Source organism: Bubalus bubalis, chromosome 11 (assembly GCF_019923935.1).
Source record: "Bubalus bubalis isolate 160015118507 breed Murrah chromosome 11, NDDB_SH_1, whole genome shotgun sequence".
Classification (NCBI taxonomy): domain Eukaryota; kingdom Metazoa; phylum Chordata; class Mammalia; order Artiodactyla; family Bovidae; genus Bubalus; species Bubalus bubalis.
Window position 1 is genome coordinate 85,154,467 of NC_059167.1, and position 26,359 is coordinate 85,180,825.

Consider the following 26,359-nt stretch of genomic DNA (forward strand, 5'->3'; position numbering starts at 1 on the left):
AGCTCCAAGCATTTTGGCCATCTGATGTGAACAGTCGACTCATTGGAAAATTCTCTGATGCTGGGAAAGATCAAGGGCAGGAGAAGAGGGCATCAGAGGAAAGGATGGCTGGATGGCATCACAGATGGAATGGACTTGAACTTGGGCAAACTTCGGGAGATGGTGAGGGACAAGAAGGCCTGGTGCGCTGCAGTCTATGGGGTCACAAAGAGTCGGACACAACTGGGCAACTGAACAACAGCAGACATTGTCATACTGAGTGAAATAAGTCAGAGAGAGAAGGAGAAATATCATATGATGCCCCTTATATGTGGTATCTACAAAGAAATGATACGAATGAATTTACCTCCAAAATAGAAACAGATTCTCAGAGAATGAATTTATGGTTGCCTGTACACACTGCTATATTTAAAATGGATGACCAACAAGGACCTACCCACTGTATAGCACAGGGAACTCTCCTCAATATTATGTGGCAGCCTGGATGGGAGGAGAGTTTGCGGGAGAATGGATACATGTATATGTATGGCTGAATCCCTTTGCTGTTCACCTGAAACTCTCACAACATTGTTAATCGGCTATACCCCAATACAGAATAAAAAGTTAAAAAAAAATTTAAAAGAGAGATCTGAAAAAGAAAGGGATGCAGATTCCAGTCAGATCTTGAGCGGCTGTTCTATTGCACCCCTGGGTCTCTCCTGAAAGTGAAAGTTGCAAAGTCTCTCTTTGCAACCTCATGGACTATACAGTCCACAGAATTCTCCAGGCCAGAATACTGGCCTGGGTAGCCTGAAGTGGGTAACCTTTCCCTTCTCCAGGGGACCTTCCCAAGCCAGGGATCAAAGCCAGGTCTTCCGCATTTCTGGCAGATTCTTTACCAGCTGAGCCACAGGGAAGCCCCAGGTCTCTCCAAGCCGAGCTCAGATACCAAGAGCCTCCTGTGTGGTGTTCTTTTTCAAGGATGCTGCTTTCCAAGACCCCATTTCTTGAGTCAAAAGGTATTCTTCTGAAGCCCTACAGTGGCAAATTAACACAACAGATTATGCGTAAGTCATTCAATCAAGAGCTTTGTGAAAGCAGATTGAGGTTTTATGCATAGCTATGGCCCCGTCCCGGGAGAAGGCAATGGCACCCCACTCCAGTACTGTTGCCTGGAAAATCGCATGGATGGAGGAGCCTGGTAGGCTGCAGCCCATGGGGTCGCTAAGAGTCAGACACGACTGAGCGACTTCACTTTCACTTTCCACTTTCATGCATTGGAGAAGGAAATGGCAACCCACTCCAGTGCTCTTGCCTGGAGAATCCCAGGGACGGGGGAGCCTGGTGGGTTGCCGTCTATGCGGTCGCACAGAGTCGGACACGACTGAAGTGACTTAGCAGCAGCAGCAGCATGGCCCCGTCCCTAGATTCTGGGTCACAATTGAAGGATTGAGATAAAATTCAATATAAGCTAAAGGTGGAAAAGTGGCAGGGTTTCGACCATACTGGCATTTCAATAGCTTCATTTATTCATTCAACAAATATTTGGATGCTTACTAGCTATGTGCAGGGCATATTCTAAGAGGCATATATAGGGCAGTGGATTTCAAACTTTAGTGAATTTCAACGTCATTTGGAGGGCTTGATAAAACACAAAATTCTGAATCATACTGATAGCTTCCTAATCAGGTAAAGCTCAAGCTGTTAGTCTGGGGACCACACTCTGGGCACCACTGCACCGGAGCACCGCCAGAGCCAAGTCCCTGACTTCACAGGACGCACAGTGTAGGGTGGTTATGCCAAAGAGACCTAAGGTGGAGACTTCAGTCTTCTGTGCGAGGCAGACGGGGAGACGCGCAGGAAGCACAGAAGCCCCTTAAGCTCCTCTCTGTGCCTGCCACCCTCAGATTCATCCACAAACTGTGAAGTCAGATGTGCCGCGCCCCTCCCCTCCTCCGGGCAGCCTGGAAAGGAGCGGGCGGGAGGAGGGAGCCCCGGCACGTCCTCGCGGGCTTGGGCCGCGCAAGCCGCGGGCGCGCACTGTGAGGATCGGGGGTCGGGGGATCGGTCCCGGACAGCCCCCTGCGGGAGGACAGCAGAGAGTGCCTTCCCCCTGCGCGGCCCCGCCTACGCGGGCGCACCGGGTGGCGGCTGCGGCGCGGGGCGGGGCGCCGCGACCCCCGTCCTTCCCGGGGCCGAGCGCTTGCGCCGCCCCCGCCCCTCGTCGCATTAGCCGCCGCCCGGCTGGCTCTGCCTCGCGGCGCTGGGATCCGGCCGCGCCGCAGTCCCGGCCGGCCCGCGAGCCATGGCCCAGCCCGGCGAGGAGACTCTGCCAGGGCCCGAGACCGCGGTGCAAATCCGCGTCGCCATCCAGGAGGCCGAGGACGTGGAGGAGCCGGAGGACGAGGAGGAGGGGGCGGAGGCGCGGGGCGCCGGGGACCCGGCTCGGTACCTCAGTCCGGGCTGGGGCAGCGCCAGCGAGGAGGAGCCGAGCCGCGGGCACAGGTAGGCGCGGCCCGGGCCGGGGTGGTAGCCGCCGGCCCCGAGTCCTGGTCGAACCCGAGTTGGGGGGCCACAACTCCGCGGGCACGGCGGGTCGTCGGCCCCGCCGCCCGGGCACTGCCCGGGGCCGTCCCGCGGAGTCGGAAGCGGCTCTGGGCGGTAGTCGGTGCCCGGGTCCGCAGTCCGGGAATCCTACCAAGACTCCCGGGGCTGGCGACGGGGATCTGAGGGGCCTGGACGTGGGCATACTCTGGGACCCGGGGTAAGTCCTTCCTGGGCCAGCCTCGCCATCTTCTCTCCGGAGGAGACTCTGCTTGTCTGCTGAATTCAACCAAAGACCCTCCAAAAAAGCCTAACCCAGCCCAGCCTTCACTTCCGGAGCCGCCCTGCCTCCCCAGGAGAGTGGTCCCACCTAGCCTTCACTGGCACCATTGCCCTGTGTGCTTCTCGGTCCGAATGGGGCTGGGGGTGGTGGGCGGGCCAGGCAGAGTTGACACTTGCTGCTGGGAGATCCGAGGACAGTTGATTTCATGATGTAGAGAGCTCACGTGCCCCGATTTGGGATCAGTTCAGGGCATGCTGCTTCATCCTGCCCTGCTGGGGGATTCCCGTTTTCATTCACCTTCTACAGATTTCTGAGCTTGCATCATCATCTTGCTGCCTTGGCGTGGGGTTCCTGGGTAATGGGTGGTCAGTCTAGCGCAAGAAACCACCTGTCTAACCTCACCTCTGGGCCCTCATCTCTATTATCAGCCAGAGACCTTAGTTTTGCGTCCACTAACACCCAGGCCTTTCAGGACTGTGGTTTTTCTAACTGCTGTTGACAGGAGATGCGGTATGGAGCATCCATAGAAATGAGGGTAGGGCAGTGCTACAACTTGTAAATTCTGGGAAATTCCACGAGGCACTTCTTAAGAGCCCTCTTTCTTCAGGGACTCAGTGCACACACTTTGAGCTGTCAGAGCTCTGCAGCATTATTCCCTGGCAGGCTCATTTTTACTTCATTGGGAGAATACTCAAGGGTTTGAGGATACAGGGCCCAGAACTATTCCCTTTCACAACCTGATGTTTTCCTAGTGGAAGAGATCTGGGTTTAAGGACCCAGAGTATTCTAGGAGGAAAGTCCAGCCCAGCAGTTTAGTGCAGGAAAGCTGGGCCATAGCAGATGACACAAGAGATTAGTATGTAATATCAGTACTTTACTGTAAGGTCTGATTTAATCATTCACTCAGCTCTGTGCTTTTTTTTTTTTTTTTCCTATTTTTTGATTGCAGCATGAGAGAGCATAGTTCCCTGAGCTGGGGTTGAACCTGGGCCCCCTGCAGTGAAAGTGCAGAGTCCTAACCACTGGACCACCACGGACGTCCCCATGCTGAGTATTGAGAGTATAAAAATAATGAGTCACTGACATCTCACAGTCTTAAAAAGGCAGCTACCTAGTCAAAATAATTTCAGAGTTTGTGTCAAATAGCCCAGAGTGACTTATTCTGCTGCCTTTATTTGCCTATGACTGTGGCAAAGAGCTGTTACATATCCTGGGGACTACACGTTGAGACTGTACCATTAGCGGGGATCAAAGCCCTCCTTATTTCCCTAGGGAGCCCTAGGAGAACATGGGCCCTTCTTTCAGGGGGCAGGGGCTTCTTATCCTCACCCCTAACGCTTTCCCTCCAGAGCCATCCTCTCTCCCAGCTCCAGGGCTGGAGTGTTGTGGAGTATTCAGCCTGAACCCTCCTGCTGCCCGCTGGCATAGAGTTGACCCCAGATAATCCCTAGGGCTCTTCAGGGTGGTGTAGCTGACAGAGCCCAGCCGGCAAACACCCAGAGCACAAGGAGAGTGCAGCCAAGAATAGGAACCACACTGTCCCCTGTTTGGGCCAGCCTGGCACAGCAGCCGCCACCGCCCTTTATGAATACTTCTGGACTCCCAGAGCCTGCAGGAGAAAGCCCAGGTTCCTAAACCCGCTCCTTGAGGTGGGCATCCACCCACATCATCCCTCAACCCATTGCTTCCTTCCCTGCCTGTTTTAACAATTCCTGCTCCCCAGTGCTGAGCCCCTCCAGAGCCCTGAACACGGGGTGCTGTTCTGTGTCCATCTGTCTTTGCACTCCCACCTCTGATCCCTCTGATTAATTTCTAGTCACCTTAAAACTTTGCATCATCCCCACCATCCTCAGTCCCTACCCCAAAGCCGAGTTTGTGTTCTCTTCTTTGTGTTGTTTAGTATTCTGTACACACCACGGTGCTAATTTTGTCTCCCTCGTAAGAATATGAGCTCCATGAATTCAGGAACCACCTTGACCTTGTTATCACTGTATCCTTAGCTCCCCCAGCACAGCACCTGGCACCTCGTGGGTGCTCGATAAATATCTGTTGGATGAATGAGTGTCTCTCTCATCACAGTCACTCCAGGAAGTTGAAATAGTTGTGTGTTTCTCCTCTTCTAGACAGTGAGGTCTTTGAAGGTAGCAACTTTGTCTTAATCCTTTTCATGTCCCCAGTACCTAGCCCAGTACCTGACTTATCCCTGGGGAACAGGGGAAAAATGGAATTAAGGAAAAATCTTTATAAGCTCCAAATGTTCACTAGTCTTACCCCTCAGCTTGCTTACTAAAAAAGTGTCTTTTCTCTTATTCTCACCTTTTTAACATAAAAAAATCAGACATAAATGTGAAAGAGAAATAATGTGAGCGTTTGTATATCTACCATCTAAATTAAACAGTTGTTAGTATTTTGCCATATTTGTTTGATGGATATATAATGTGTGTGATTTTTCCCTAAACTATTTGGAAGTATGTGTACACAAGATTTATCCCCTAAGTACTTCATTTTGTAGCTTTTAATAATGACATTTTCCTATAAAATCATGATACTGCTATTGCAACTAAGAAAATTAACCATTTTTGTTGTTATTCAGTCCCTCAGTCATGTCTGACTCTTTGAGACCCCATGGACTGCAGCATACCAGGCTTCCCTGTCCTTACTGTCCTTCGCTATTTCCCGGTGCTTGCTCAAACTCGTTTCCATTGAGTCGGTGATGCCATCCAACCATCTCATCCTCCGTCGCCCCCTTCTCCTCCTGCCCTTAATCTTTCCCAGCACCAGGATCTTTTCCATTGAGTTGGCTCTTTGCATCAGGTGGCCAAAGTATTGGAGCTTCAGCTTCATAACTACCTAATATAATCCCTAAAATAATCTGATAGCCAAGTTCCATATTCATGTTTTCCCTAATTGTCCCACATTACATTTTACAGCTGCTCTTTTCCTCTTCAAACCAGAACACAAGCCAGATCAAAACAGCCGCCTATTATCTCTCTTTAGAATCTTTCAATCTAGAGCATCCCCACTTTTTAAAATGGTTTCCTAGTTTAGAAATAAGAGCCCAGATGTCTTGATGAATGTTTCACTCTTTGAACTGGTCTGGTTATGTTCTCATCCTCTAGCTTAACTTGCTCCTTTGTACCATGCGTTTCCCATGAGCTCAAGTTAGCGCTAAAGGATTGATTAGATTCAGTTAAACATTTTGGCAAGAACAGTTTGTGGGCATTGCCATGAACTTGTCCTATGACCACAGGCAGCATCCAGCATTTGTGATGCTAAACGACTTCTTGATTAAGGTGATCCCTCCATTGTGATTAACAACATCGGGCTTCTTGTGGATTTTCTTTGACTTTTCACCTAATGCTGTTAGCATCCACGGATGATCGATGCTTACTTACTTGAGTCAGTTCATTGGAAATTACACATTGATGATTTTCTCATTTTATTATTCTTGGTACATTTATTACCTGACATTCTTATGTAAAATAAAGCTCTCCCTGATCATCTGGGATTGAACAAGTGTTCCTTTTAAAGAGGCAAGCAGATGGGGAGGTGGGAGGGAGGTTCAAGAGGGAGGGGACATATACTTATGGCTGATTCGTTTTGTTGTATGGCAGAAACCAGCACAACATTTTAAAGCAATTATCCTACAATTAAAAAACAAACAAAAAAAAGAGGCAAGCAGAAACGAGCACTTCCTTTCCTTTTCCCCTCAGTTTATTTTTCCCCCTCATTTATTTTATTTAAAGTTTATTTAAGTTTATTTTTATTTTCTTTCAGTTTCATTGAGATATAATCGACTACAGCATTGTATAAGGTGTACAAAATAATGGTTTGACTTGCTTACATGGTGAAATGATTACCACAGTAAGTTTAGTGACTATCCATCATCTCATATAGATACAAAATTAAAGAAATAGAAAATAATTTTTTCCTTGTGATGAGAACTCTTAGGCTTTACTTTCTGAACATGTTTCATATGTAACCTACAGCAGTGTTAATTATATTTATCATGTTGTGCATTAGATCTCTCGTACTTATTTATCTTATAACTGGAAGTTTGTTATCTTTGACCACCTTCATCCAATTCCCCCTTCTCTCACCCGTCCTCTGCCCCTGGTAACCACAAGTCTAATTTCTTTTTCTGACTTTGTTAGCTTGTTTGTGAAGTATAATTAACCTCCAACACTATGTTATTTCCTCTTACACAGTGATTGTAGTGATTCAATGCTTCTGAACATTTCAGAATGATCACCACTTAAGTCTAGTTACCATCTCTCACCAAACAAAGATATTACATAATTATTAACTGTATTCCCCATGCAGGACATCTCATACCCGTGACTCATTGATTTTGCAGCTGAAAGTTTGCACCTCTTCATCTCCCTCACCCGTTTCTCTCCTTCTCTGCCCCCTCCCCTGCAACCATCAGTTTGTTCCCTGAATCTGTTCTGTTCTGTTCTGTCCACTTGTTTTTTAGCTTCTGCATATAAGTGAAATCGTACAGCGTGTGTCATTCTGGGTCTGACTTATTTCATTTAGCATAATACCCTCTAGTTCCATTCATGTTGCAAACGAGGAGATTTTATTCTTTTTTTTTTTTAATGATTGAAATTCGTGTGTGTGTGTATGTATTCCTCATCTTCTTTATCTGTTCATCTGTTCATGGATACTTAGGTTGCTTCCATATCTTGGCTATTTTAAATTATGCTGTAGTGAACATAGGGGTGGATATATCTTTTATAATTAATATTTTCATTTTCTTCAAATAAATAGGAGTAGAATTCCTAGATCATATGGTAGTTCTATTTGTATTTTTTGAGGACTCTCCATCTTGTTTTCCATAGTGGCTGCACCAACTTACATTCCCATCAGCAGTGCACGAGGGTTCCTTTTTCTGCATATCCTTGCCAACACTTGTTATTTGTTGTCTTTTTGATAATAGCCATTATGACAGCTGTTAGGTAATATCTCATTGTGGTTTTGATTTGTGTGTCCCTGTAGTGATACTGAGCATTTTTTAATGTGCCTGTTGGCCATCTCTGTGTCTTCTTTGCTTTCTGATACTAGATAGTCTAGGCTTAATTTATACTTTTGTCATGATATGTATCCATTTCCACAGGAATCCCTGTTTTTTCAAATACTAGGTGGGAGGTATTTAGAACCCAAGGCCTGGAATTAAAAGTGCTAATCTCTACTGGGGCATCATTGCTTTCAAGTCCTTTCAATAGAGCTAGGAAATATATTTTTAACAAATAAGATTATATTGAAAATTCCAATTCAGATTTAACATTTCAGGGTTTTTGCTTTATTTAGTTTTTTTAATACTGAAAATCTGATTCTTGATAACATTACATTTACTTATTTGCATTGTCTTACAGTATGTAAACATGATTTAAAATATAATACTAAATATCAGTATGAATAATAAAACCACTGAGCATACCTGCCCTTCATTTAACAAACAAAAACATCTAGGTTTCTTTCTGTCTGTGATGTTTCAGGGCCATTGCACAAGGCTGTCTTTTCCCTTGTTCTGGGTGATGCTAATAGAAGCATGTATTAATGCCAGTTGTGGGCCAGGGTTGTAACTATGTACCTTGTATACATTATCTCTGCTCCGCACCACAAACCATTATTTAGATGTGGAGAGACATTCACTTGCTATACTTTTCCTAGGCCCTAGGAAATATGGCAGAACACCATAGCAGAAGACAGGATTGCAGAAGACAGGATTACAGAGGAAGGAAGGTCCTGATCTCTGTAATACATATGTAGGAACCCATGGACCAGCCGTACATAGCATGGAGCCCTTCCATCTCCAGGGGATCTTCCCAACCCAAGGATCAAACCTTGGTCTCCCACATTGCAGGCAGATTCTTTACCATCTGAGCCCCCAGGCTTGTTCTTCCAAATAATTTACAAATGTCATAAATACTTCACCACTGGTCTGTGCAGCCCAGTCATCTATTTAAAATGTATCCTTTATTTCTATGCTTTGTTTCCATTTCTAGCAGGTTTACAGTCATGATATAATAACTCATCACCACTCCCAGTTTATAATGTTTTATTTAAAGCAAAACACTAACATAAGCATAAAACTTTTCCACAGTGAAACCCACTAATGACATATTCACTAGAAACCATACTTTATCTCTAAAGGAATCCTCATAAGTGATTTGCCCATACAAAAACAATTCATCTTACCTTGGTGATGCCTTTTAAATTTCTGCTATGTGCAAGACTCTGGGTAGAATGAGAAAAATCAATATGAATCCTACCATCCCAGAACTTAGAACTCAGGACACTAATATATGCACACAAGCAGCTCCAGTACAAGTAAACACAGGTACTTGGAGAAGTTGAAATCGTTTGCTTCCTGGGAGAGTTGCATTTGAGATGGATCTTGATGTGTGGCTAGGATTCAGACCTGAGAGAGAGGAGTATTCACGGAGATGAGAGCTGCATGCACAAAGGCATAGAGTCCAGAAACCTTGTGCTATTTACAGGGAACTATAAGTCTTTTATTTGCTTCAAAGGATCTGCATGAAAGTAGACAGAAGTAAATTTGGAAGCTGCCTATAGCCAGACTCTAAGTGCATCTGAATAAAGAGCGAAGGATTTGTGCTTTTATTTAATAAGAAATAGAAAAATTATTAGTATTAATGCTGCTGCTGCGTCGCTTCAGTCGTATTCAACTCTGTGCGACCCCATAGACAGCAGCCAACCAGGCTTCCCGTCCCTGGGATTCTCCAGGCAAGAGCACTGGAGTGGGTTGCCATTTCCTTCTCCAATGCGTGAAAGTGAAGTCGCTCAGTTGCGTCTGACTCTAGCGACCCCATGAACTGCAGCCTACCAGGCTCCTCCGTCCAAGTATTAACGCAGAGCAGTGGTATTTTATAGCTGGTCTTGAAAACGTATGCTGCTGCTAAGTTGCTTCAATCGTGTCTGACTCTGTGCGACCCCATAGACGGCACCCTACCAGGCTCCTCCGTCCCTGGGATTCTCCATCCCAGGAATGGGTTGCCATTTCCTTCTCCAGTGCATGAAGCTGAAAAGTGAAAGTGAAGTCACTCAGTCGTGTCCAACTTAGCCACCCCATGGACTGCAGCCCACCAGGCTCCTCTGTCCATGGGATTTTCCAGGCAAGAGTACTGGAGTGGGGTGCCATTGCCTTCTCTGTATAATAAAACACAAAATAGAAGAGACTGTAGCCCAAAATACAACAGGAGGTGGTGGGAGCCTAGAAAGTCTGTTGTAGGGAAGTATGCAGAGGATGCAACAGTGAAAAGGGATGCTGATATCTGAGAGGTAATTGAAATTCTTCCTTTAGAACGGTTGCCCAGTCTCTCTGCTTGTCAGTGAAAGATAGCAAGCAGCATGCCCTTTACTTCCCAGAGAAAAAGAAACCGGATAATTTTCTAAAGGAATTGAATGAACTGCATGGTGATCTAGGGCTGCTTAGATAGAGCTGGCACCTGTTTTAAGGCTCCTACTTAATGATTCCCTTCCTGCTCACTCTGAAGCAAAGTCTGCCATTTGGCATGCCCCACCCACATATGTAGAGCCACCTAAGGAAGAAAAGGAATAGGAGTATACAGCGAGAGGAGCCTGCACACCTTAGACCATCATTCTTCAAAATGAATAGCTATGGAACCATAGTTCCATACTCCTTATATATGGACTTCTTTCCAAGGTGTACAGTATGGAAAGGGAGAAAAAGGAGTCATTTTACAGTGGGGTCACCTGACAAATACATCAACCAGGTGATCAGGGTCAGCATCCGCAGTAATCAGTCATGTTGATAGTATGTACCATATGATGTGATGAGAATGGAAATTTACATCTGTGGCCCTCTTCCCAAAAATTCATGTCCCCGGTCTAAGCATGAGAAAAATATCAGACAAATCTGAATTGAGGGACATTCTACAATATACCTGACCAGTACTCCTCAACACTGTCAAGGACATCAAAAGCAAGGAAAGTCTGAGAGAGTGTCATAGCCAAGAGAAAAGAGTCACAGTGATTAAATGCAGCATGGGATGAAATCTTGAAATAGAAAAAGGATATCAGGTGAAAACTAAGGAAATTTGAATAAAGTATGGACTTTAATAATAATGTATCAATACTAGTTCATTAACAGTACCATACTAATGCAAGATAATAATAGAATTCTGGTGTTGGATATGTGGGAATTCTGTGCTATTTTCACAAGTTTTCTAAATTGTAGTCTAAAACTATTCTAAAACTTTTTAGCAGAAAAAGATGACTTGTTCACCTGTCATGTGAAGGAAATCAGTGACATGAAAATTAAATGGGAAAACTGACCCTAGAGGATATAGAGGCAACACGTTGAAACAAAGGAGACTGTTAAAGATTACATATACTCCAGTTAGTGCCCTGGGAGAATTTAAGATATTGTATCCATGAAACAGCAACAGGACCGTGTGTAAAATAGTGAATGGGAAACCGCTGTATAGCACAGGCAGCTCAGCTCGGTGCTCTGAGATGACCTGCAAGGGTGAGCTGGGGAGAGGATGGGAGGGAAACCCCAGAGGGAGGGGATGTGTGTTTACATATGGCTGATTCACCTTGTTGTACAGCAGAAACCAGCACAACATTGTAAAGCAATTATACTCCAATTTAAAAAAGAGAAATAAAATAAGACATACATGTAAAAACAGGATGCTCTTAAAAAGGAACATCCTGAAGAAATAAAAAAATTTTTTAAAGACTAAATAATTACTGAAATTTTAAAATTTACTGGAAAAGGTTAGAAAATAATGTCAAGGAAATCTCTTAGCATGTCTTGGATTTACATTCAAAGACAAAATATGAGTGAAAATAATAGATGTGGAGGATCAACCCAAGTAGTCAGCCAACTAACAGTACTTTAAGAAAAGAAGTATAATCTTAACAAATGCCTTCTCCCTGTGGTGACCAGTGTTTATGTAGTCGTAATATTAATAATAACCTACAACTGATTGACTTTTAAGTGTTTACTAACTATAGACAATGAAACAGTAGTTCGGGAAGAGACAATAAATATTAAGAACCATGATGCTAGGAAATAAAGGCACATCTGATAAAATTTGGGAGGTTGGAAATGTAAGAAGAGATGAAGGAAAACGAGAGATGATAATATGCACATTGTATGTTATGAGGAACTGAGAAATATTTTTTAATGTTGGTGGAATAAGAAACAGAATTTTAAATATATTATTTAAAAACACAGGGAAGGCTAATAGAAAAAAACAAAAATAGCATAAAATTTAACAGTTGGAAGAGGAGGCTTTGACCCCCCGAAATCCTTATTTTGTATAATAGGACATGAACAGAGAACTTTGGAAATTGCCGAGTGGTATGTAGAGCTGTGAACTTGAGTTCAGTTCAGTTCAGTCGCTCAGTCGTGTCCGACTCTTTGCAACCCCATGAATCACAGCACACCAGGCCTCCCTGTCCATCACCAACTCCCGGAGTTCACTCAGACTCACATCCATCGAGTCAGTGATGCCATCCAGCCATCTCATCCTCTGTCGTCCCCTTCTCCTCCTGCCCCCAATCCCTCCCAGCATCAGAGTCTTTTCCAATGAGTCAACTCTTCGCATCAGGTGGCCAAAGTACTGGAGTTTCAGCTTTAGCATCATTCCTTCCAAAGAAATCCCAGGGCTGATCTCCTTCAGAATGGACTGGTTGGATCTCCTTGCAGTCCAAGGGACTCTCAAGAGTCTTCTCCAACACCACAGTTCAAAAGCATCAATTCTTCGGCGCTCAGCCTTCTTCACAGTCCAACTCTCACATCCATACATGACCACAGGAAAAACCATAGCCTTGACTAGACAGACCTTTGTTGGCAAAGTAATGTCTCTGCTTTTGAATATGCTATCTAGGTTGGTCATAACTTTCCTTCCAAGGAGTAAGCATCTTTTAATTTCATGGCTACAGTCACCATCTGCAGTGATTTTGGAGCCCAGAAATATAAAGTCTAGAGAACTATAAGGAGCTCCCATAGAAATGAAATGGATGAACACAGGCTACATCTAGGAAGGGGTAGAGTGGGAGATTGTTGCTCTCTCTCCAGGTTCTCTACTATTTTAATTTTTTCTATATATATGTATTACTTTTAAGAATTATTTTTTTATAAGCTATTAATAGGGTCCAAGGGAAAAGTAATGAGAACAGTTGGAATGAAAAAGAGAGAACAGATGGGAGACACTGCAGAATAAAATCAACACTTGATAATGACTTAATTTGGGGGCAAAAGAGGAGGCTGAAAAATGCATTTTAGGTTTTGAGTCTAAGCACAGGGAAGAGAGTATAGGGAAAGTGGTGGGACAATTTGGGAGGAAAGATACGTGGCTATTACAGGATCGTTGCACAGTGATTAAAAAGTTGCCAATGTTTGTATATAAAGACTATAAACTTCTTAAATGTTTGTGAAGGATACATGGTCTTTTGTGTTCAAAGTCTGTCACAAGAACTAGGAAATAGTGCAGCAGGCTCCCATGTTTAAACTAGGCCTTCCTGCTCTTCCATGATTCCCCTTGGGAGATGCACAGTTGCTCCTGACAGCACCCATGCAGAGGGAGGGGTCCTCTGAGTACAAGCAGCTCACTCATACAGGGATTTTTTTTATCACCTCCCAGTACTGCCCACCTGCTCTGGAATTTCTGGTTACTTGCTCACCAGGTGCAAATAACCTAGGAGTCACCTCTCAACACATTATGGATTATCTACTGAGAGACTGTGTGAAAATAAGATGAGCTGCCCATGTAGAATGTCTCCTGGTGAGCAGACCTAGGCTCAGTCCTACCCGAGGCTGAGTTCTGCAGAAGGTGACAGTTTGATTCTGGGTATACTGATATTGGGAGAAGGCAGTGGCACCCCACTCCAGTACTCTTGCCTGGAAAATCCCATGGACCGGAGGAGCCTGGTAGGCTGAAGTCCATGGAGTCGCTAAGAGTCGGACAGGATTGAGCGACTTCACTTTCACTTTTCACCTTCATGCATTGGAGAAGGAAATGGCAACCCACTCCAGTGTTCTTGCCTGGAGAATCCCAGGGACAGGGGAGCCTGGTGGGCTGCCGTCTATGGGGTCGCACAGAGTTGGATACGACTGAAGCGACTTAGCAGCAGCAGCAGCAGCAGCAGCATATTGATATTGAAGCAATATCAGCCTATCCACATGGAAACATCCGGCCGGCAGTTGGGAATTGAGGAGTGGACTTGAGTGAGAGCAGGATGGAGGGGTGAGAGGAGAGGCGGACTTGAATCAGATGAACCAACCAGCAGCTGAAGTGTGGAGATCACCAGGGGATAAAGAACCAAGGAAAGATTCTTGGGGAATACCTGCATTTAGAAATGAGAGGAGAAAGATAAACCTGAAAGGACAGTCAAATGGAGAGAAAAACTAGAAAAGAACAACTCATATAAGCCCAGAGGGAGACTGTCAAGAAGAAGGTGACCAAATGTGTCCCATCCTATAGCTAGGGGCAGGAGACTAAGGCGGAGAAAAGGCACCCAGGTAGGGCAAATGAATTTTTTGGTGTACGTCCAAACATGCAGATAAGCTTGAGGAAGCCCTGGGCAATCTAACTGGATGAATTTTATTTTCTCAATCAAGTTGGAGGTAGAATCATCTACAGAGAATAAAGTCTTCCCATGGGAATAGTGAACTTGGGAAGAATGGGAAGATCTAACATAGGCACTGAAGAAATGCAGAAGGTGCATCATCTTCCTTCCGTTATGTTTTGTTTGCTGTGTTTTATTTGATTAGTGATAGCATCAACTGCTGTGGTTTGGGAGTAGGACTTCTTGGTCTGTGGGTCCTTTTGATGGTCTGGTCACCTCTGATATTAGCCATTTGTCATGACTTTGGTCATTTTGCTCATACCCCTGAGTCCACCCAAAACTCTTTGCTGGTCATTATCGCACACATCAGCACATTCCCTGCTACTTATTTCATTCTTGTCAGCTGGGCCTAGAATTGCCTATGCATTTGTAGTTATTCTACCTGGTATATTCAACCTATTTAATTTAACTATTGACTAGGGCATAAACTTTCTCTAAAATGAAAATTTATCTTTCCATCTTGCATTACCTTTTTCATTTCATTGTCCCACTGATACTTTTCCTGTGGCATGTTTTGAAGACCTCTTTTCTCAGTGTAGTTTACTATCCTAGTATTTGGCTGTAAGTAGGAGAAAACCCAACTAACAAGTGAATTAAACAGAATTTTATCTTTCTCTTATAATAATAGTTCTGCAAGTAGTTAGTTGTATCAGTTGGTTCAGTAACTTAGTAATGTCAGAAAACCAATAATGAAAATAAACCAGACCAAGCTGATTCTCTTAGCCTTTTCCTCATGGTAGTAAAATTGCTGCTATTGCTCCAACCATTACATCCACACTCAAAACAGATAAAAGGTGAAGGAACAAGGCCAAGAGATGTTCACTGGTATGTTATTGGCCATAATGTGACAAATGACTGCCATGTGTAAGAGAGATGGGAAAGTGAGCATTTAGTTTTTATAGCCTCCATAGTAAAGGAGGGTAAGTGAGAAAGAGTTTGCTGTTAAACGTCAGGTGAGTCAGACTAGTGTCTGCCACAGGTGCCCTTTAGGACTTCTGAAATATCCAGCTTATCTGTTTAAGTTGCGCTTGACCTGTTGTCTCTAATGGGCTGCCTTAATGTATGCTCCTAGTTTATCATCACATTTTTAAAAAGCCTTTCTAAAAAACATACTCTTAAAGTTAGTCTCTCTGTTTTTTTTTCTTTACAAATGTACACATTTGTCTTGTGACATCAGTAAGGTATTTTAAAAAACCACTACCAAACTGTCTACAGGCAAATAAATAAAACACTTCATTTTTAAAATCAACCAATGTCTGTATTTTATGCTAAATATAATTTCTGATTTTGAAAAATTAAGATAGATTTATTTAGTTTTTTCCTCTCCTGCCAGAATATTTGATTTTTGTTCTCATTTTGACTCTTACACAGTTGCTTTTTTTTTTTTTTTTAAGGTTGTGAGCCAGTGAAAATTTTACTGAAGTTGAAGGACTTATGTGTATGGGTCTTTTTTGACTATCAACTGCCACATTCATAGATTCTTTTACTTTAGGAGCCCCATTTTTAATTGGTTCATTGTTTCTATGAACTCTCTAAGCCCTTTTGGAGAAGGAAATGGCAACCCACTCCAGTATTCTTGCCTGGAAATCCCATGGACAGAGGAACCTTGCAGGCTACAGTCCACGGGGTCACAAAGAGTCAGACACGACTGAGCGACTGAGCATGCATGCACCCACCAAGCCCTTTGGGGAGCCTGGCAAGTTCTCCCAACACACTGGAAGTGCCTGGAGTGCTTTAGAAAGACTAGGATCATTTAGGGGATTAGGTATGTGCCTCCATCCCAAGAGATGCTCTCTCTGCTCAGAACATGTTGACAGAAGTCCTGAGTCTGATGGTTAATGTTACTAGACATCAAGCTGCCAAAAAGGAGAGCAGTTCTTTTTCTTTTCTCTGGAAGTAATTTTAACCAATCCTTTGTACTGAATTATAAATACAGTGTTTATATAATACATAATTTGGTAATTAAATATACAAAAGAGAACTCACTTTTGATAATTTCTAATAATGATGTCAACTATGATGAGGATAACCAGAAATTCCTTAAAATATTACTAAGATTTTGTAGTCTCTTCATGAAATATTGGCCTTCTTAAAAAAGCTTTGCCCCAGTACTTCTTTGCCTAGTCCTCCTGTCCTAATATTCTGGGAGAGAGGAAGAGGAAGTGTGTCCAGGTGGAGCTGCTGGGGAAAGGGATTCATTTAGAGGGGCCCCAGTGAATGAGATTGTTTCTAGACTCCATGCAGTGTCCCAACATAATATGGAAGGTATCATCTGAGCTGACTTTGGAGACAGAAAATTTGAGTTTTAATCCTTTATCTGGCACTTACGAATGAATAAATGAATGTATCACTTACTGAGCTGTCAGGGTATTCATAGATATTTCCACAAATTAATATTCATACAGCCCTATTAAGAAAGTGATAACCGTGAATCCTGATTTACAGCTAATAAGTACTGAGGTGTGGCAGTGGAGTCTTGCCTAAGTTGACTCAGCTAATAAATGTTGGTGTCAGGATTCAAACTCAGGCAGCCTAACTCTAGAACCCCAGGGCTCTTAGTCACTCTGCTAAACAGTCTTGTAGAAATAGGGATTTGTGGGGTGGAGTGGGGAGGGAAGAATAAACAGGGTGTATGAAAAGCATGTGGTCAACGGCAGAGCAACATAACTGTTAATAGACGGTTAAACAAAAACTTGATTTCTTAGCTAGTTAGGGGCAAACTATCCCCTTGTGGCCATGTGATTCTCACCTCTGAGTAGTTCAGTTCAGATATGAGCCATTACAGTTTCCTGCAGCTGCTCTAACAAAGAGCCACAAACTGCGTGGCTTAGAACAGCAGAAGTGTATTGCTTCAGAGTTCTGGAGGCTGGCAGTCCAAGATCAAGATGTCAGCAGGGGCTCGCTACCTCTTGAGGTGCTGGGAAGGGTCTGTGCAGGCCTGTCCCCTAACTTCTGGTGGTTTGCTGGCAATCTTAAGACACTCCTCGACTTCTGCCACACCTCCCCGACCTCTGCCTTCATTCATCCTCACACGGTACTCTCCCTACTCTGAGTGGAACAGGGCCCACCCCCAACTCTAGTATGATCTCATCCTTTCATTACACTTGCAAGACGTTTTTCCCAAATATCATCACACTCTGACACATATGAAACTTGGGGAGATTAGAGTTCAACCCCTAACACTTCATGTCCCCTCTGGTCTCAGTGGCGCCACGACAAGTGGGGGCGAGAATGAGCGTGATGACCTGGAGCAGGAGTGGCAGCCGCCAGACGAGGAGTTAATCAAGAAGCTGGTGGACCAGATCGAATTCTACTTTTCTGATGAAAACCTGGAGAAAGACGCCTTCCTGCTCAAGCACGTGAGGAGGAACAAGCTGGGATATGTGAGTGTCAAGCTACTCACCTCCTTCAAAAAGGTGAGGCTTCATTCTCAGAAGCTGCTCTGAGGATTTCAGGGGTGCTGTGGGTTGTGGTTCTAAATATTTTTTACCCCCTCGAAACCTGATAACTAACAACTTTTTATTTCCTCTGAGCCCTGAAAAAGAGGGAAAAAATGATCAAAAGAAGGGATTTAGGATCATTATTAAGAATGTCCTCCCAGAAACTACCCTGGTGGTCCAGTGGTTAAGAATCTGCCTTCCATTACAGGGGACACAGATTCAATTCCTGGTTGGGGAACTCAGATCCCACATGCCCCTGGGCAACTGAGCCTGTGCTCTGCAACTAAGATCCTACACAACCAAATAAATAAATGAAAAGAATGCCCTCCTACACTATTGAAAGGGTCCTGGGTATTGAGATAAATCTCAGCTGGTAGTAGTTATGACATGACATTCCTTGTTCTTAGCAAAGTTCAAGGACTCTTGCTGGGCAAGTGGGTGGCCGGGAGGATGCTTTGCCAGGACAGGGGGGCTCAGAGGCCTAGAGAGACACCTACCAGGCCTTGTCGTTGTTCAGTCGCTAAGTTTGTCTGACTCTTTGCAACCCTGTGGACTGCAGCATGCCAGGCTTCCCTGTCCTTCACTGTTTCCTGGAGGTTGCACAAGTTCGTATCCATTGAGTCGGTGATGCTATCTAACCATCTCATCCTCTGCCTCCCCCTTCTCCTTTTGCCTTCAGTCTTTCCCAGCATCAGGGTCTTTTCCAATGACTTGCCTCTTCATATCAGGTGGCCAAAGTATTGGAGCTTCAGCTACCAGGCCTAGAAATATATGAAATCTAAGCTTTTCATTTGTGAAATTGAGTAAATAAGAGGTTCAGGTTCAGGAAGGCCCATCTCAGTCTGGGAGATGGGCCTTCTCCAAGACTCCAGCCACCTTTGCTGTGTAATGCCAACATCCTCATCTATTTCTCTGCTGTATAGATCCAGCAACTGGGTTGTACCTTTCCTACTTGTTGATGAGGTGACAGGCCAGTTGGAGTAAGAACTCGGTGTCTCCCTTGGGGGAAGTGTATTTACTAGAATGGAAAAGCCCATGTGGCCTGTTGCATAACGGGATGTGTAACGAGTGGGTCCCAGCCTATGCTGCTGGTGTACTTGGTTAGAGAGCCCTGGAGGGGGCTTTCCTCCCAGAGTTCTTCTCTGCCTTGCCTGTTAGAATTCTCTGCCCTCTTCTCTTGATCTCCTTCCTTTATTCATTCACCAAACATATTTATTCTATATGCTGAGTGCTGTGTTAGTCAAAGGATATACAGAATGAATATGGCATTCTCCATGCCCTGGCAAAGTCCAATCAGAGAGAGACCAGTGAAGGATCACAATATGACCGTCAATAGATCACATCAAGAGATCGCCATCGATGTAATCGCAATAGACCGTCAACCTGCAACAGAAAAGAACAAAGTACTGTTTGGAGCTAATTGATCAGAACAGCTAACCCTGCGTGGAAGATTGAGAAGCCTTCCCAGAATTGGTGACATTGAAATAGGATCTTGGAGGATGAGTAGGAGTTTTCAAGGTAGAGGAGAAGGGAAGGGGCATTTCAGGCTATGAAGGACAGCCCACTCTGCCTCCTCACAGTACTTCTGCCACCAGATGTGAAGGAGGTTTCCCCACACCAAGCAATTCTGCGACACCAGCTGGATCTCCTGTGGTCTGACTCAGTTCTGGCACCATCTACCTGGAGATGGCATCAGGTCCCACAGGTTAAGGATTCTGCACCCCTCTTCAGGTGCCAATCACAAGTAGCACATCCCCAGAATCCACAACTTCTGTCCAACCCGGCTACAAATCAGAGGTTCTGATGACCCTTTGGCTTTGATTATTTGCTACAACAGTGCACAGAACTTAGGAAAAAGCTTAATTACATTTACCAGTTTATTAAAGAATAAGGTGAAGGATACAGGTGAACCTCCAGATGCAGACACATAGGGCAGGGTCTGGGAGGGTCCTGAGTGTAGGAGCTTCTGTCCCCATGGAATTGGGCTGTGACACCCTCCTGGCAGGTTGGATGTGTTCACCAGCCTAGAATCTCTCCAAACCCTGTGCGTTTGGACTTTTTATTGGGCCTTCATCAAGTCGTCACAATCAGTTATAACTGCAGTTCCTGCCCCTCTCCCCTCTCTGGAGAATGGCAGGCTGGGCTGAAAGCTCCAAGCTTCAAATCATGACTGGTCTTTCTGGTGACCAGGCCCGCCCCATCCAAGAGCCCACCCAGAGTCACCTTATTAGAACAGAAGATGCTCCTGTGCTCCTGTGGTTGTTTAGTCACTGAGTCACTTCCGCCCCTTTTGGGACCCAATGGACTGTAGCCAGGCTCCTCTGTCCATGGGATTTCCCAGGCAAGAACACTGGAGTGGGTTGCCATTTCCTTCTCCAGGGGATCTACCTGACCCAGGGATTGAACCCAAGTCTCCTGCATTGCATGTGGATTCTTTACCACTGCATCCTCTGGGAAGCTTCTTCTTGTGCTCTTATCACTCAGAAAGTTACAAAGGTCTTAGGAACTCTGTACTAGTACCAGGGATGAAGACCAAATAAATATATTACTTAGTGTAAATCACAGTATCACACATGCCCAGAGAACAGTGAGCAAGCCCTCACATGGAAGGTGTTTGTGGGGGACCCCAGTGGAATCATCCTGTACCTTCCTTTTTTCCCTCCACAGGGACTGTTAAAGCGAGCCTAATTTTGTTTCATGCTTCCCACGTAGCTCAGTCGGTAAAGAATCTGTCTGCAATGCAGAAGACCTGTGTTCAATTCCTGGTTTGGGTAGATCCCCTGGAGAAGGACGTGGCTACCCACTCCAGTATTCTTGCCAGGAGAATCCCAAAGACAGAGGACCCTGGCAGGCTACATTCCATGGGGTCGCAAGAGTCGGACACAACTTAGCGACACACTTGACTTGTATTTTGTTTCACTTTTAAGCTGCCACTTAACTGGATCTGTTTAGGAGAGTTCTCCTCTGTTGAAAACTGGCTGCAGAATAGACACAGACTCTCCAACAGCTCCAAAATAATAGCAAAGACCTTTTTCATTCTAAAAGATTTCCTGCTAATCATAAGAGGAAGCATATATGATAAAGGTAGGGACTTCCCACAGAGAAGGCAATGGCACCCCACTCCAATATTCTTGGCTGGAAAATCCCATGGACAGAGGAGTCTGGTGGGCTGCAGTCCATGGGGTCACTAAGGGTCGGACACGACTGAGCGACTTCCCTTTCACTTTTCACTTTCATGCATTGGAAAAGGAAATGGCAACCCACTCCAGTGTTCTTGCCTGGAGAATCCCAGGGACGGGGGAGCCTGGTGGGCTGCTGTCTATGGGGTCACACAGAGTCAGACACGACTGAAGTGACTTAGCAGGAGCGGCAGCAGGGGCTTCCCAGGTGGCACTAGTGGTAAAGAACCCGCCTGCCAATGCAGGAGACGTAAGAAATGCAGATTCGATCCCTGGGTTGGAAAGATTCCCTGGAGGAGGGCATGGCAACCCACTCCAGTATTCTTGTCTGGAGAATCGCATGGACGGAGGAGCCTGGTAGGCTATGGTCCATAGGGTCGCAAAGAGTCAGACATGACTGAAGCAACTTAACATGCACAGCATTACAAAGGTAACTAACAGGGCAATCACAGAGTTTCACAAAGTCTTACCAAGCTCTAGTAATTGTACAAAGGTGGCAGCTGCCTGGTTCCTCTTCCCAGATTATACCTGGACACTCCTTCTCCAGGCTCACAGACCCAGGCTTGGGATGCTCGGTCCTAACTGAGGTTTTCTAGTGGCCCTGACTCCTGGCTTTGAGCAGCAGGTGCTGGGTCCTGCTTCTCTCTGGATTGGGCATGGTCTTCCAGGAGCTTCTCCAGCCCTCTAAAGCCAGGTTGCCCTGGCCTCCCCCAACACTCCTTGTCTTCACCTCTCTCCTGAGTTCTCCCTCCCTGACCAGCAACAGACAAGGCTCCCCTGTTTCACCCCACAGAGCCACTGTGTGGGTGTCCCATGACCCAGAACTGTCCCTTGGTCATTTTCTTCATGTTTTCTGGGTCCCTCATTGACTCTGTCCACCTGAAGTCCAACCCTTTGCCTAGATCTGCTTCTCTCTGCCCTTGGCTCGCGCTACTGTGATCAGCCCTGAGTCTGTTTGTAGGTGACACATGATTCCCAAACCCCAAGCCCCAGTCTGGGCCGTTTCACCCAGAGGCCACAGGACAGTGGACAGTGCCCTCTCCACAGGGGCTTGGCAGTACCAGTTCCCACACCTGCCCTGTTTGGGAGCCCTCCCTTCTTCGTTCCGGGAAGTTTCTGTTTGAGTCAGGGTGCCTCTGCCCACTGTCTGCACTGGCTCAGGTTACCCACCCCACCCACCTCTGCTGGTTCTTTGGGATGACTCATTCTCCATGGCAGTCCCTTTCCCGGAAGTGGGCCTCTCGAAAATTACTGTTTTACAGTATAAATATAGCTTCCCTGGGCTGTAGCATTGATACACACAATTTCCACTAAAAGAAGAGGAGTGAGGGACTGTTTCATCATTCTCCTTGACACCCAAGTAGGATTTAATTCCTAGTCGAAACAGCCCACATCATTTTCAGGAGATATTGAAAGATCTTTTGGCACCTTCTGTGTATTAAGTGCAGAAATATCACTTCAGAGAAGGATTCGAATGTTAAAATCTCCAGATCCTGTCAAAATGGTAGCATGTAATATTTGAAATATGGATACCACATAATATTTATTGAATATTCTGTGAGCTGGACACTGCCCTAAGTTTTATATAAATGTGTATCTGGGTGTAGATATGTATATATTTCTCTATTCATTTAATTCTTACGACAGTTCTCTGAGGTAGGCAATATTAATATCTCCATTTTACAAATGAGAAAGTTGGGGTACTGAGAGACTGAATTAGTCTTCAGGTCTTACTGCCAGCCAGAGGTGGACCTTGGAATTTTGTATCCAATAGACTTGTTTTGGATTTAACCTCTCCACCTGCACAGAATAGAATATTTCCATCACCTCAGAAAGATCTGTTGGGCATCATTGCTCTAAACCATCCCACCTTGTTCATAATTGTAGAGAGTGTGTTTGTTCACTCACTAGGTTTTTGAGTGCCTGCACACACCAGGTATGATTCCAGATCCTGGTGTTACCGGGGTAGGGAAAGGAGGGAGGGCGATTATAGAGGGCACCAGGAGGACAAGGACAATAGGTACCATTTCCGATTTGCTCTGTGTTCTTCAGGTGAAACACCTTACCCGGGACTGGAGAACCACAGCTCATGCCTTAAAGTACTCAGTGACCCTGGAATTGAACGAGGACCACCGGAAGGTGAGGAGGACCACCCCTGTCCCACTCTTCCCCAACGAGAACCTCCCCAGCAAGATGCTCCTGGTCTATGACCTCTACCTGTCCCCCAAGCTGTGGGCCCTGGCCACCCCCCAGAAGAATGGAAGGGTTCAGGAGAAGGTGATGGAACACCTGCTCAAGCTCTTTGGGACCTTCGGAGTCATCTCGTCAGTGCGAATGCTCAAACCCGGGCGAGAGCTGCCCCCTGATATCCGCAGGATCAGCAACCGGTACAGCCAAGTGGGGACCCAAGAGTGTGCCATTGTGGAGTTCGAGGAGGTGGAAGCAGCCATCAAAGCCCACGAGTTCATGATCACAGAGTCTCAGGGCAGGGAAAGCATGAAAGCTATCCTGATTGGCATGAAGCCACCCAAAAAGAAACCATCCAAAGAGAAGAATCAGGACGAAGAACCCACCTCGAGCATCCACCTGAACAAGTCCCTCAACAGGAGAGTCGAGGAGCTGCAGTACATGGGGGACGAGTCTTCCGCCAACAGCTCCTCCGACCCTGAGAGTAACCCAACATCCCCTATGGCTGGCCGGCGACATGCCGTTGCCAACAAGCTCAGCCCTTCCAGCCACCAGAATCTCTTTCTGAGCCCCAATGCCTCCCCGTGCTCCAGTCCTTGGAGCAGCCCCTTGGCTCAGCGCAAAGGGGTCTCCAGAAAATCCCCACTGGCCGAAGAAGGGAGGCCGAACACAAGCGCTAGTCCTGAGATCGTCCGCAAGTGCGCGGACTACTCCTCGGACAGCAGCGTCACTCCCTCTGGCAGCCCCTGGGTTCGCAGGCGCCGTCAAGCTGAGATGGGGCCGCAGGAGAAGAGCCCTCGAGCGAGTCCCCTGCTCTCTCGGAAGATGCAGACTGCAGATGGGCTACCTGTGGGGGTATTGAGGTTGCCCAGAGGCCCTGACAACACCAGAGGGTTCCATGGTGGACACGAGAGGAGCAGGGCCTGTGTATAAATACCTTGTAATTTTAATACCAGCTCCGCTGAACATCGCCTTTGTTTTCAAGGTTCTGACAAATACCTGGCATGACATGGAAAGAAATTAATGTCCCCTTGGAAAGATTTTGTATACCTGTAGACCTCTTAATTTATATATTTGTAATATATATGAATTGCCTGGTATGCTCTGGTTTTAAGATCATCTTCTAGTTCAGAACACCCATTCCTCCCAGCATGACCATTATTTTGATAATACCCAACTTGTGTGAATGGCTCTGCAGGGCTCTGGGACAGAGGCTGCCCAGAGAGGGCCTGGCAGTGGGTCTCTTCTTTGGGGCAGGATTCTCCTCTCCAGTGACTGAGCTGTCCTCAGTTGGCCATGCAAGGGCTTCCTGAATGCCCAAAGGAGTTCTGTTGTACAACAGCAACGAATTAAGCCAGTAGCATGGTGTTTTATATGATCAAATGTATGTTTCCTGTCAAGTGAATAAATAATAAAACACCTAACGGGGAGTGCTGGCTCTGAACCCATAGACTGTGCCTAATGTGCATCTGACAAGGTGTGGGTGGTGTCATGAGGCTCCTTGGGGCTCCTGGCAGCCTGAGAGGTCAGCAGAGTTTTTGCAGATGTTGTTCAGTCTCTGTTGTGCCTGACTCTTTGTCACCTTATGGACTGCAGCACCCTATCCCAAGCTTCCCTATCCTTCACCATCTCCCGGAGCTTGGTCAAACTCATGTCCTTTGAGTCAATGATGCCATCCAACCGTCTCATCCTCTGTCACCCCCTTCTCCTCCTGTCCTCAATCTTTCCCAGCATCAGGGTCTTTTCCAATGAGTCAGCTCTTCGCATCAGGTGGCCAAAGTATTGGAGCTATCAGTCCTTCCAATGACTATTCAGGGTAGACCACCACAATCTCTCATCACAATGAATTGTACCCAACAAAGGCAGCTTAGTATAGGCCAAATTCTCTAGATGTGCTGCCCAGACCTGCAGCATTGACGTCATCTGGGAACTTGTTAAGAATGCAAATTCTCAGGCTCCACCTCAGGCTGACTGAATCAAAAACTCTGGGAGAAGCAACTATACACCAATAAAAAAAACTTTTTAAGATGGTGCACACTTTCAGCTGTAAGATACATAAGTCCTGGGGATGCAGTGTCCAGTCTGGTAACTGTAGTTAGGAATACCCTGTTGTATATTTGAAAGTTGTTAAGACTGTAGTAGTAGGATCAGAGCCATATTTCCTTCTTAGGAATAAAACCCATTTTTAATTTCAGAAGTGAAAGAAAAAAACCCCATGAAATCCCTGGAAGAAGGGCTTGTAATCTGAATTTTAGCAAGCCCTCCAGGTGACTCTAATCCACACTAGAATTTTAAGAGCGACTGGCATAAGACAGTGGTTGTGGGACTTGAGGTCAGACAGTCTGACTCCCATATTCCCAGCTAACTAGTTCTGTGACGTTAAGAGACTTACTTGCCCCTCCTCAGCTCATAATATCCCTATGAAGTGCTTTGCTTTGATGTCAGTGTCTTGGGATGGTGGTCCTCCATCAATGTTAGCTCGTTTTCAGTGGAAGCCGCCACAGTGTAGCAGAAAGAATGTTGTGCTAGATTCCAGTGTTGGCTAATCCACTTGCTATTGGGGGTATTTTAGGCAAGTCATCCTTAATGAAATTTGTCAACAACTATTGAACAGCGATTGGATGCCAGGGACTATGCCAGGAGCTTTCCATGCTTTCTCTCATGTAACCCTCCCAACCACCACACAAGAAAGATTCACATGTTATTTCTATTTCCTACTGGAAGAAACAAGCTCTGTGTGGGTAACTAACTTGTCCAAGGTTTAAGGACTAGATGATTGGCGGAGCTGGCTTGAAGCTAGCAGTCTGGCTGTGGAGCCCACACTCTTCACTACCAGATGGGACTCAGCATGTGGGACCTCACCATCCACATCCTAAAAAGAAGCAACCACAAAGGGAGCTAACATGTATTCAGCACCTCCTATGGGCTAGGCAGGCTTCCCAGATGGCACAGTCGTAAAAGAATCTGCCTGCCAATGAAGGAGACGCAAAAGACACAGGTTCAGTCCCTGGGTCGCAAACAGCAACCCACTCTAGTAGTCTTGCCTGGATAATGTCATGGGTAGAGAAGCCTGGTGGGCTATAGACCATGGGGTTGCAAAGAGTCAGACACGACTGAAG

The 26,359-nt window shown here is 45.6% G+C and overlaps 1 protein-coding gene across 1 annotated transcript; it reads left to right on the plus strand.

Annotated features, from left to right (window-relative positions):
* Window positions 1–1,987: 1,987 nt before the first annotated feature.
* LARP6 (La ribonucleoprotein 6, translational regulator) lies at window positions 1,988–24,664 on the plus strand. The gene is made up of 3 exons (XM_006071042.4): window positions 1,988–2,484; window positions 17,640–17,850; window positions 23,106–24,664. Exons 1-3 carry the CDS (start codon window positions 2,285–2,287, stop codon window positions 24,171–24,173), a joined length of 1,479 nt encoding a protein of 492 aa, XP_006071104.3. The 5' UTR covers window positions 1,988–2,284; the 3' UTR covers window positions 24,174–24,664.
* Window positions 24,665–26,359: the final 1,695 nt, after the last annotated feature.

Bases quoted from the DNA above. Each gene is read 5' to 3' on its own strand.
- LARP6 (XM_006071042.4), top strand. From the start codon at position 2,285: ATGGCCCAGCCCGGCGAGGAGACTCTGCCAGGGCCCGAGACCGCGGTG. The intron at 2,485-17,639 runs GTAGGCGCGGCC...CTCTGGTCTCAG, and splicing joins GAGCCGAGCCGCGGGCACAG to TGGCGCCACGACAAGTGGGG. The intron at 17,851-23,105 runs GTGAGGCTTCAT...TGTGTTCTTCAG, and splicing joins TACTCACCTCCTTCAAAAAG to GTGAAACACCTTACCCGGGA.